At 41.0% G+C, this 12,050-nt stretch overlaps 1 protein-coding gene across 14 annotated transcripts in view; it reads right to left on the bottom strand.

The window, feature by feature from the left end:
- The window catches only part of CACNA1D (calcium voltage-gated channel subunit alpha1 D), a 331,678-nt gene that overhangs the window by 108,485 nt on the left and 211,143 nt on the right, over window positions 1-12,050 (bottom strand). For all 14 annotated transcript variants that reach the window (XM_073644565.1, XM_073644577.1, XM_073644576.1 and 11 more), the window contains exons 13-16: window positions 11,714-11,939; window positions 11,421-11,628; window positions 7,749-7,869; window positions 5,078-5,192 (exon numbers count right to left, since the gene is read on the bottom strand). In XM_073644565.1, coding sequence (XP_073500666.1) covers window positions 5,078-5,192; window positions 7,749-7,869; window positions 11,421-11,628; window positions 11,714-11,939 — 670 coding nt within the window. The remainder of the gene's footprint in view (window positions 1-5,077; window positions 5,193-7,748; window positions 7,870-11,420; window positions 11,629-11,713; window positions 11,940-12,050) is intronic.

Raw genomic sequence — 12,050 nt, 5'->3', positions numbered from 1 at the left:
GAATAAACTAGCAGCAGTAGGTCCTCTACCAGAAGGAACCATCCTGGCCACCATGGATGTGGAATCTTTGTACTCTAATATCCCACACCAGGATGGATTAAATGCCTGCAAAATTTTCATGAAAAATACAGGAATTGATGCTGATTCTGTGGTGAAACTTACAGAATTCATCCTCACCCACAATTACTTTGAATTTGATAACAACATATATCCACATGAGACTGGTTCAGCGATGGGAAGTAAAATGGCTCCACAGTACGCAAATCTTTTCATGATCAAGCTTGAAAGTGACCTTTTGTCCTCATATCCCATCAGGCCTCTGGCCTACTATCGTTACATTGACGATATTTTAATCATCTGGACGGGGTCTGAGCAACAGCTGAAGACGTTCCATGAACACTTTAATCGATTTCATCCCATCATCAACCTAACACTCAACTACTCCTGTGCTGAAATTAACTTTTTGGACACCATCATCAAGCTACAGAACAATGAAATAGAGACATCCCTGTACAGGAAGCCAATAGACCGTCCAATATACCTTAAATGGGACACTTTCCATCCAAAAACACATAAAAAACTCTACTGTCTACAGCCAAACCATCAGATACAATCGGATATGTTCCAACCCTATGGCTAGAGACAAACACCTTGGTGGCCTCAGAAAGAGCTTTTTGAATCAGGGCTACCATCCAAGAACAATTGAGAACCAGATTACAAGAGCCACCAGAATATCAAGGAATCATCTCCTACATTACAAAACCAAACAAGAAAACAACCGGGTGCCTCTTGTAGTCACCTACAATCCAAATCTGGAGGCGCTAAGGGGAGCTGCACGGAAACTACATCCCTTACTACAAAAAGATGCCCGATTACAATCCATATTTCCAGACCCCCCACTTCTGTGTTTCAGGCAGCCCTCAAATCTAAGAAGCATCATTGTCAGAAGCCCCCTGTCATCTCCACCTGCTACAGGTACCTTTCCTTGCAACCAGAAAAAATGTAAAACCTGTCCATTTATAACGACCACAGACAAGATAAAGATCCCCAATTCATATCAGGACTATAAGATCCCAGGTACTTCCAGCTGTATCACATCTAATGTGGTGTGCTTAATTACATGTACCATATGTCCAGCTGGGAATCTGTATGAAGAGGAGACGGGGCAAAAACTTAGAACAAGGATGAATTCTCATCACCACACAATAAAAGAAAAAAGAATAGATCTACCTGTGGCAAAACATTTTTGTTTCCCTGATCACAGCATTGCGGATATGAAATTACTGGTATTAAAAGGTAACTTCAAATCTCAGAGAGACAGAAAAGTTTGGGAATATAAACTCATGACAACCTTTGACACCTTCAGAGCAGGAATGAATGTGTCGCATGGATTTATGTCATTCTACATCATGTAAGGAATGTGCTCCTCAGACTTGTGGGGTCATCACCACCCTTGACCAGACCTCAATCACAGGATAATAACATTTTCACACTCCTAATCTACAAACTATTCCAATATTTTCGGTCACAACTGTTTACCCTTCTCCTATAGTAATACTTCTGCTTTACGTCACTTGTCTCATCTACTGCATTATTTCCGTGTATAAATATGCGACTCTTCAGATTTTGTGTTATACTATGCCTGATAAAGAAACCTGAGTAGTTTCAAAAGCTTGCAATTTGTTACCATCTTTTCTGTTAGCCATTAAAAGATATCAACCACTGAGGACTGTCTTGTGGGAGTGTCTGTTCCCTGTAATATAGGCTGGATCTGCGTTATGTGTGTATCCACTTATTTAATGGGATTTCTTCCTAATCTATAGCCTATTTTCTCTGCCCTCCCTGAGACTGTAGATGCTTGTTTCCCTCTCCACTCTGTGAAGATAAGTGTATAAATCCTCTTCCAACATCCTCTGCCATTAGAACACATGTTTATTCATGGTGCTGCTTTTTTCATTACTAGAGATGAGCAGAAGTCAGTTGCAGAGAGAGAGGGAGAAATATTTTTTTTCCAGATCCAAAATTCGGGTCTCCATTGCTTTCTATGGGGTCCGGGTCCTGGGTTAAGTTCAGGTACAGTTCTGGTACCGGAACTGAACTTTGCACTTAAGTTTGGGTTGGGTGCCAGAACCCAAACTTCCACAGGTCCACTCATCCCTATTCATTACCTCATATACTAGCATAGCTTCTGTCCTCACTTATTTCTATGGGTATTCCTCCTTTTTTATAGCATATTTTATCTGCCCTCATTGAGACTGTAAATGTTTGCTCCCCTTTCCGCTCTGTGAAGATCTGTGTATAAACCCTCTCTCAACCCACTGCTATCTCTATCGCTAAAATAGGGGAACAAAGAAAGTGATTAGAATACGTGTGTATCCAGCAGGGCTGTGGAGTCGGTAAGCCAAACCTCCTACTCCGACTCCTCAATTTCCATGACACCGACTCCCTCATACATGGCTCATGTTTAAGTGATAAATTTACTGTAGCACAGTTTCATCTCAGCTAAAAGTCTAGAACCTTAGATCAGGAATAGGACAGACATTTATAGGACATTTCATAACTTTCCCAAATTCTTATGAAAAATATTCCCCACAAACTGCATTAAACTACTGTACCCAATTTATTATACATTTTAGGAGTCGGAGTTGGTCCATTTTATACCGACTCCGACTCCACCAAAATGGGCTCCGACTCCACAGCCCTGGTATCCAGGTACAGTTCTGGTACCCGAACCAAACTTTGCACTTAAGTTTGGGTTGGGTACCAGAACCTGAATTTCCACGGGTCCACTCATCCCTATTCATTACCTCATAATCCAGCACAACTTCTATCCTGCACTTATTTCCATGTGATTTCCTGCCCATTTTCTCTGCCCTCCCAGAGACTGTAAATGCTTATTCTCCTTTCTATTCTGAAAATCTGTGTATAAACCCTCTCTCAACCTGCTGCTATCTCTATGGCTAAAAGAGAACAAAGAAAGCCGTTAGAACGTAGAATGGTAGAAATTGTGATTCAAAACTATTTAGAAAATGGCTTGATTTTGCATTTAGGAAGCAAATGAACAATAAAAAATATAAAAACATGTGTAAAGGTGTACATAGCCTTTTATTCAAAAGCTCAGCTCCGACTGGGGAATAAAAACCAACCCTGAATATGTCTCTGTCTTCTATAGAACAAGCACATTCATCTACAAAGATACTTCAAATGCCAGGGGCCTACAGGGGGTTCCATTCCCACACCCACCGCACAAGCGGGAATATCCAGGCACCCTTTCAAAAATCTAACAAAGCATGTAAAAACTGAATCCGGTGCTAGGAATCAATAATGCATGGCGTACATGCCCGCGGGGCGCGTTCGGTACACATTTACACATTGATTTCCATGACACAGTCATAGCCGTAGCGGATAAAAATAGAGAGCGCTATAAATGTTCCGTCTGAGAGTGGTAGCACTTAGTAAATTAATGATAATTATAATAATCCTCTATTGAGACACGGGGGGGGGGGTGTAATTTTTACCTCTTGAATCACAAGAACAAAATGTTACAAGGAACGTGTATTTGTGTACTGGTCCCTTATTGTCCGTAACTGATACCGGGGGCCGGGTTAACACCATCATTCCCGCCCGTGGATCAGGGGCAATGAAATAAGCAGAGCGGCTCATTTACACGCCGGGTCTAAGCCGCGTAATTCCTATCAAGCGCAGAAGTGTAGAGCCCCTCTGAGTCCCTGAAGAGATAACCTGCGGCTCAGAGAGATAACGTGCTCTGTAGAAGGTCACAGCTGAGGGGGGTCTTTTTTTGAGGGGGGGGGGTGGTAAAACTAATACAAATAATGCTATGTTCAAATCAGAGAATATAAGTAGATTTACAGCATTTCTACATCAGCAATTACTATCATACTCCTGAATTTATACTATTTTCATTGCTTACTGAATTTAAAGTGGATTTGTGACCAGATCAAACGAGGCCTATTTTTGTTCTTGTTTCATTCCTGCTGTTCCCCTCAGTATTCTGGTTTTTGTTTTTTAAGAATAAATCATACGGTTCCAGAGAAATGGGCTTTTTTATTCAGTGATAATTTTTACCATAATGCCGAGCAGCCTAAAGACCCGCCCCCAAAGAACCAGTGAGCCACGCCCCCTTGTAAAGACCATAGAAATCTGCGGGAAATAAAAAGGCCTGTATCTCCGGAAAGGTATGGCGGATTTTAAAAAAAATAAAAATGGATTTCTCAGGGGAGCAGCGAGAATAAAATAAGAGGAAACAGTGGCCACTTCTGACCTGTCGACAGTTTCTCTTTAAATTTTTCCCAACTTTTATAGTCATCACCTATCCAAGGGCATGCTCCAGGATTATGCAGACAAAAGTGGGCCCCTCTTCTCTTTCGATTTTCTCCTCCTCGCCTTCTAAAAGCTAAAACTTTTTTTTTTCAGCTGAGAGTTGCACCGGGGATTAATTTTTACAGTAAAAGCTATAGTTTATTTTTGTTACCATTTTTTGGGGTCTTATCTTTTGATTGCAGGTTTTTTTGGCAGGCAAAGTGATGAAAAAAAACAACGATTCAACCATTTAAATTTTTTTTTTCAACCTTGATATGTGAGAATATTTGATTTGTTAATAGTTTGGGCAGATACACACCTAGCAATACTAATTCGATTATTTCTTTATTTTTTAAATTTTATTTACAATCCAGGCAAAAAGGGAATGATATGAACTTTTACTTCTTTCTCTATACATTTTTTTTTTATTTGTTCCCCTAGGGGACTTCAACCTGCGATCAGTTGCGCACGTGCACAATACACTGCAATACTGTAGTATTTCAGTGTATAGTAAAAGCATTAATTTCCTATGAAGCCCAGGCACAGGCTGGGCTTCATAGGTGCACAAACATGGCAAACACGGGGGGGCTTCCAGAAGGCCCCCCCAGCTGCAATGACAGTACCATCGGCACCCCCCAATCATGTTCCCCATTTCCAACCTCTTAAATGCCACTGTCACAAAAATGTCCGGCAAAAATGCAACATGTGAACAAGACCTTCCTATTGTACATTTTGTATTCTTTGTCATGCATGGTACCTTGCGCTCTTTTTCTTCTCCTTTTCCTCTGCGGCTTCTTTCTGAGCAGTGTTCAAACTCTCGGCATCTGCCAAATTATCCACGGCAATGGCCAAAAAGACATTTAGTAGAATATCTGTGGTGTGTGAATTCAGGAAGCCAATCACTCATGTGCGGCTCATCAGAAGTCATCCTTCTCTCGATGGTCATCTTCACTGATATCACTTGCCTACACGAAGAACGAGCCTACAAGTCTTCATTTGCCAGCCATCGTTGTGATGTCTAGTAGCCTAAAGGGGTTATCTCATCTTCATAAATAGGTAAAGTTGCAAAAATACTTGTAAAAATGAGCAACTTGACAATTTACTTGTTATTATAAATCCTCTCCGTTCTTTTATTTTACTGTGTTCTGCTCATTTCCTAGGTTACCTGCCACCTCAGCAGTCTAACAGCAGTGGCCAGTTTCCTAAGCAAGGAGCACAGGCCTTTCAAGCTCTCTCCAGTTCTGCTCTGAATCTGGATCCGGCCAGCTTTAATGTCCCCACTGCTCCTCCAATGCTGAAGAGGCAGAGCTGCCTCTGCTTGCAGCATGTCAACCGTCAGGTGCGCACCAAGCAAGCAGGAGGCGGTGTTCTCCTGAAGATTAATTGAGAACAAGCCTTTAAAGGGGTTTTCCTACAAAAGAAATTTATCTATGAGATTAATGGTACATTTCTGATCACTGGGCCCCGACAGATCACTAAAAAAAGAGGTGCCCCGTCCTTGGTTATTCTTCACTGTGGACTGCAGTGGGAAGATGTTTGGATAGATTGGTGGTCTAGCATGCGCCCGTCAATCAATTAAAAGTCTATAGGGTTGACGGAAACAACAGAGCGCTGTACTTGGCAGCCTACAGTGGGTACAGAAAGTATTCAGACCCCTTTAAATTTTTCACTCTTTGTTTCATTGCAGTCAATTGGTAAATTCGAAAAAGTTCATTTTTTTCTCATTAAAGCACACTCTGCACCCCATCTTGACTGAAAAAAACAGAAATGCAGACATTTTTGCAAATTTATTAAAAAAGAAAAACTGAAATATCACATGGTCATAAGTATTCAGACCCTTTGCTCAGTATTGAGTAGAAGCACCCTTTTGACCTAGTACAGCCATGAGTCTTCTTGGGAATGATGCAACAAGTTTTTCACACCTGGATTTGGGGATCCTCTGCCATTCTTCCTTGCAGATCCTCTCCAGTTCCGACAGGTTGGATGGTGAACGTTGGTGGACAGCCATTTTCAGGTCTCTCCAGAGATGCTCAATTAGGTTTAGGTCAGGGCTCTGGCTGGGCCAGTCAAGAATGGTCACAGAGTTGTTCTGAAGCCACTCCTTTGTTATTTTAGCTGTGTGCTTAGGGTCATAGTCTTGTTGGAAGGTGAACCTTCGGCCAAGTCTGAGGTCCAGAGCACTCTGGAAGAGGTTTTCATCCAGGATATCTCTGTACTTGGCCGCATTCATGTTTCCTTCAATTGCAACCAGTCGTCTTGTCCCTGCAGCTGAAAAACACCCCCATAGCATGATGCTGCCACCACTATGTTTCACTGTTGGGATTATATTGGGCAGGTGAAGAGCAGTGCCTGGTTTTCTCCGCACATACCGCTTAGAATTATCACTAAAAAGTTCTATCTTCGTCTCATCAGACCAGAGAATCTTATTTCTCATACTTCTGGTGATCCAAAACTTCTTCCATTTAAGGATTATGGAGGCCACTGTGCTCTTAGGAACCTTGAGTAATGCAGAAATTCTTTTATAACCTTGGCCAGATCTGTACCTTGCCACAATTCTGTCTCTGAGCTCCTTTGGCAGTTCCTTTGACCTCATGATTCTCATTGGTCTGACATGCACTGTGAGCTGTGAGGTCTTATATAGACAGGTGTGTGCCTTTCCAAATCAAGTCCTATCAGATTAATTAAACACAGCTGAATTCCAATGAAGGAGTGGAACCATCTCAAGGAGGATCACAAGGAAATGGACAGCATGTGACTTAAATATGAGTGTCTGAGCAAAGGGTCTGAATACTTATGACCATGTGATATTTCAGTTTTTCTTTTTTAATAAATCTGCAAAAATTTCTACAATTCTGTTTTTTTCAGTCAAGATGGGGTGCAGAGTGTACTTCAATGAGAAAAAAAAGAACTTTTTAGAATTTACCAATTGGCTGCAATGAAACAGAGTGAAAAATTTAAAGGGGTCTGATTACTTTCCGTACCCAAAGTCCATAGACTTTGCGTTAAACAGTGACCAAGAACGCGCAGTGTCATTCAATTCAAAGTCCTCCTCACTGCATAACTGCAGAGAACAACAGGAGCGGTGGTGCTCAGTCCCTCGTTCTGGTTATCGGGGAGGGTCTCAGTGATGGGTCCCACCAGCAATCACTGGTGATGAGGAGGCATATTAGTTCAAATCTGTCGGACTAGTCCTGAAGAATACATTGCCTAACAACCACAGTCTATATCAATGGGGTCCCAGCTGTCCCATAGAGAATGAATAGAGGCAACATGGAGCATAAGTAGCTCCACCTATGCGGAGCCCCGTTACCGCATTGTTAGGAGTCCTAGCTGTTGAACCCATTGGATAGGGGATTATTTGCTGTTTTGGGACTAACCCTTTAAGCAGGTGTTCATGGTGAGGGGTTCCTTTACAGAAGAAAGGATACAGTTACCGCAGATAAACAGGATGATGAAGTACACACACACAATCATTCCTGAAGAGGACGGCCCGCCGTACGCCATAATCCCGTCATACATCACAGCATTCCAGTCTTCTCCTGTAAGTATCTAAAAAAGAAGGACAAGCGGTCAGATCATCACTCTTACTATCACTCTTTGGATTTGGAGCTTGGATTAGAAAGGCTATGCTACCATTGCTATAGAGAGCAAGAAATTAAATAGTAGAAATTCACTTTTAACAAGCTATACATATTGCAAAAAATGGACATAACTGTGCTTCTGCTCCAGAGTGTGCATGTATGGAACCTGCTACATATAGGCCTGGTGGCGGCTGTTTTATACAGCCGGCAACTGCCTATAAGAGTAGTGATCGGAGCCACACACAATCACTTACCTCAACTAAAAAAAAAAAAATTAAAAATGAACATATATGGCATAACCATGTCCGCAAAGCTCCGTCCTATCAAAATATACATTTATTAAACACAGTAAATAAATAAAAGAATATAAATCTATAAATGTCAGAAATTACGTTTTTTTTTTGGGCTGCTGCACTTTCCCCCCCAAAAAATGCAATAAAAAGCAATCAAAATGTTGTATGTTCCTGGAAACTGTTTCAATAAAAACTGCAGCTTAACATGAAATAAAAAAAAAAAAAAAGCCCCATAAGGACCATCAACAGAAAAATAAAAAAGTTATGGTTCTCAAAAAATGGGAACACGAACACCATTTTATATATATATATTTATTTTTTTTTTTTTATGAATTTTTTTTTTTACAAATTTCTGGGCTTGTAAAAAAAACTACACAAGTTTTTGTATTGCCTATTGCCGTTACTGTACTAACCTGGAGAATAATATTGCCGGGTAATTATTATTCAATGAACGACGTAAACACAAAAAACAATGGTGGCAGGGTGGGGGGGGGAGGGTTCCATAACTTAAAAGCCCTTAGATTTTTTTTGCTTGTATGAAAAATCAATTAGTATCATTCAAAACTACAATTTATCTCGCAAAAAGTAACAAAAAAGTAAAAAAAAAAAAGTTATGAAATAAAAGAAGGTACAAAAAAACAAAAGCGTGAAAACGAATTGTTCGAATGATTTATGGTAAGTGATTTTCCATTCCAGTCCTAGAAATAATGATTTCCATCTATAAGCAGAGCGACCTAGGCAATAAGTAATTTCTGGGACGTTTTTAGGGGAGGGGGAGCATGTAGATGCAGATAATGTGACATAAGTCAACAAAGAAAAGCGCTGCCTTATTGTGCGCTCAGTCTAATTATCCCTACAAAGCGCCCATCTAATAGAAAGCGAGTGTAAATGAAAAGCTTTGTGTTAGAAGTTAGAAACAAGAGCAAAAACTAATTAAACCCCAAGCTGTGATTCATTGATCGGATGCCTCAAACAGCACAAGAATAGCGGCGTACGATGAATCCAGGCAGGCAACTTCTGTCTCCCCCAAAAATAAACATGGAAATAGTATAATAGCCGTAAAAAAAGCTATCAGATATCCATCCTCATTCAGACACAAAGCCAGCGCCTCTAAAAATACACAAAGCAGAAAGAAAAAGACAAAAGGAAACTGTTTACCCGCTACACAAAGTGTTTATTAAGAGAGTACAAAAACTTGTCATTGTGTGATAAATGCTTCTATAACTGGTGAAATTGTGCCTTCAGCAGCTTAAAGGGCACCTTTCCCTGAATGTTTTTAGTATCTCCTCCAATTGGTGCATTTACACTGATTCTGGAGCAGTTTTTCTTTTTCTTCTGAGCCCTTCTGCTCCAAAGTTATACCCCCTAAAAATAAAGAACCGCTCTGCGTGGGCGTTTGCTTTTTCTTCTCTGATGCTGACCAATCAAAACACAGAAAAGTTCTGCGATAACACGCCCACTTCGTTGGGAAAATCTGAACCGTTATTACCAAGGGGCATAACTTTGGAACGGAGGGGCAAAGAAGAAAAAGAAAAACTGTTCCAGAATCAGAGGATTAGCGCTAATTGAAGGAGAGACTTGTTTTAAATTTTAAAAAATCCATTAAGGGTTCTATTTAAAGTGTTATTTCAAAGTAATGGGTTATCTTCTATCCATAGGATAAGAGATCATTTACTGATTTCAAGGGGTCCAACAGCTGGGACCTCCAGCAATCCAAGAACAGGTCTCTGGAACCGGCTGTGCAGAGCTCCGTCTTGAATGGAACTGGAGGGGAGCAAGCTCTTCCTTTATGGGACTGCTGGAAATAGCAGCGCAATGTACTTGAATTCTCCAGTAGTCCCATAGATAATGAATACAGTGGAGGTTGAGCATGCTCATCTCTCCACCATTCAATACAAGACTCTGCACAGCCCTGGTTTCGGAGTTGTGGGGGGTCACCAAGGTCGGACCCCCAGCCATCCGTTGCGATAACTTACTATCTTAATAATAACCCTTTAAGATGGCATACACATTAGATAGAAGATGGTTGAACAAATATTTTTTCTGGACTTTTTTATGGTATAGTTAAGCAATTATGGCCTTTTAGGCCCATCCATTGGATTAGCAAGTGATCGATCGCCTGTGTCGTCCAAATAACTTGTATACTCAACTATTAACAGCTGTCAGACAAAAAGTCAAACACTGTAAAGACCAACTAATTTCCTATAGCCAATGTAGCAAACTTAGTAACAGAGACACGCCGAGATATCAATAATTAAACACCAGAAAAAAAGATGCTACAAAATGTCTCACACATAAATTATATTTTGATTAATATTTGAAAAAATATATTATGACAAAAGAAAAATTTGAAAAATCTGAGTAGGAGGGCTGAAAAACACACCAGGGTTACGATGTATACATGCTCAAGTGTATAAATGCAAGTAAAAACCTAAAGGCGCGTTTTACCCAGCATTGTGGTGTGTGTCCTGACAAACCTGGGTGAAACGCGCGTTGGGGCGACTGGGCTACAAAACATTTAGGTTTTACGTCAGCATCATATAACCTGTTTGCAATAACTTATCAATATGTAACTCACTGGGGATTTAGACTTCAGCATGTGTATATATATCAAAACTCTAAATGAGCATTTGACCCAGCTTTGTCAAGGATTGGGTCCTGACCAAGCTGGGCGAAACGCATGTTGGGGCAACTGGCAAACACGCCAGACTGGCAAACACACCATTTAGGTTTACTTCAGCATCATGTAACCTGTTTGCAATAATTGTGTTCAGCTTATGAATATGTAACCCACTGGGGATTTAGACTTGAGCATGTGTATATCAAAACCTTAAATGCGCATTTCACCCAGCTTTGTCAGGGGATGTATCCTGATAAAGCTGGGTGAAACGTGCGCTGGGAAGCCTGGCGTACAATTTGTAGAAACCTTTTTTCTGTGGTTTAAAACTTCAAACATGTTTCAACTAAAAATTGACAGAACCAGCAGATTTCAGTTGGGTCAGCCGATCATCTAATGTGTACAGGGGGCCTCCCAACTTTCCCGATAGATGATGTCACTGGACAGAAGGACCCGTCCTGTTGACTTTCCATGACCGATCCTTTTCTTGGGCGGTGTAGGTAAGCCATTGCCAGATGATTTTATGCCATGATCTCCCACTGCTTGTTATCGGAGTCAAGGTAACCTTTGCTACATCTCTATGGATCCTTATCCAGAATTTCTACATACCTGAAATACTGTCAGGAGGGACTGGGGGAAGTTATCAAAGGTGCTTCGTTTCGTCTGCGTTTCGTCGAAGTTAAACTTGCCCCCGAAGAGTTGCATCCCAAGCAGAGAGAAAATGATGATAAAGAGGAAAAGAAGGAGCAATAAGGAAGCGATGGATTTCATGGAGTTCAAGAGGGATGCTACAAGATTGCTGAGGGAAGCCCAGTGCCTGGAGGCGACATAAGGAACACATTAGTCAACGACCCACAGACAAGACGAGAGAAAACAGAAGATGATCAAAGTCGTCACGTCACCTGGTCACTTTAAAGATTCGTAAGAGTCGGACACATCGAAACACAGATATTCCCAACGGTGACATGATCTCCAGCTCCACCAGGATGGTTTCAGTGATACCTCCACACACCACAAAGCAGTCAAAACGATTGAACAGTGAGACAAAGTAAGCTTGAAGGCCCAGGCTGTACATCTTCACTAACATCTCGCAGGTGAAACAAGCCAGAAGGACTTTATTTGCAATATCTGGAACACAGAAACTCAGTATCACCATCTCCGGGTGTCAATCAACTGTAGCTTCAAAATTAGTGATAGTAAGACAACAATTCTGGTTAAAAATCAGACTTCACAGCATGC

The sequence above is a fragment of the Phyllobates terribilis genome, unplaced genomic scaffold (assembly GCF_046119375.1).
Source record: "Phyllobates terribilis strain yellow unplaced genomic scaffold, ASM4611937v1 Scaffold_8__6_contigs__length_399053987, whole genome shotgun sequence".
NCBI classification, from domain to species: Eukaryota; Metazoa; Chordata; class Amphibia; order Anura; family Dendrobatidae; genus Phyllobates; species Phyllobates terribilis.
The sequence above is the reverse complement of the archived record's forward strand: the minus strand, read 5'-3'. Positions and strand labels throughout refer to the sequence as shown.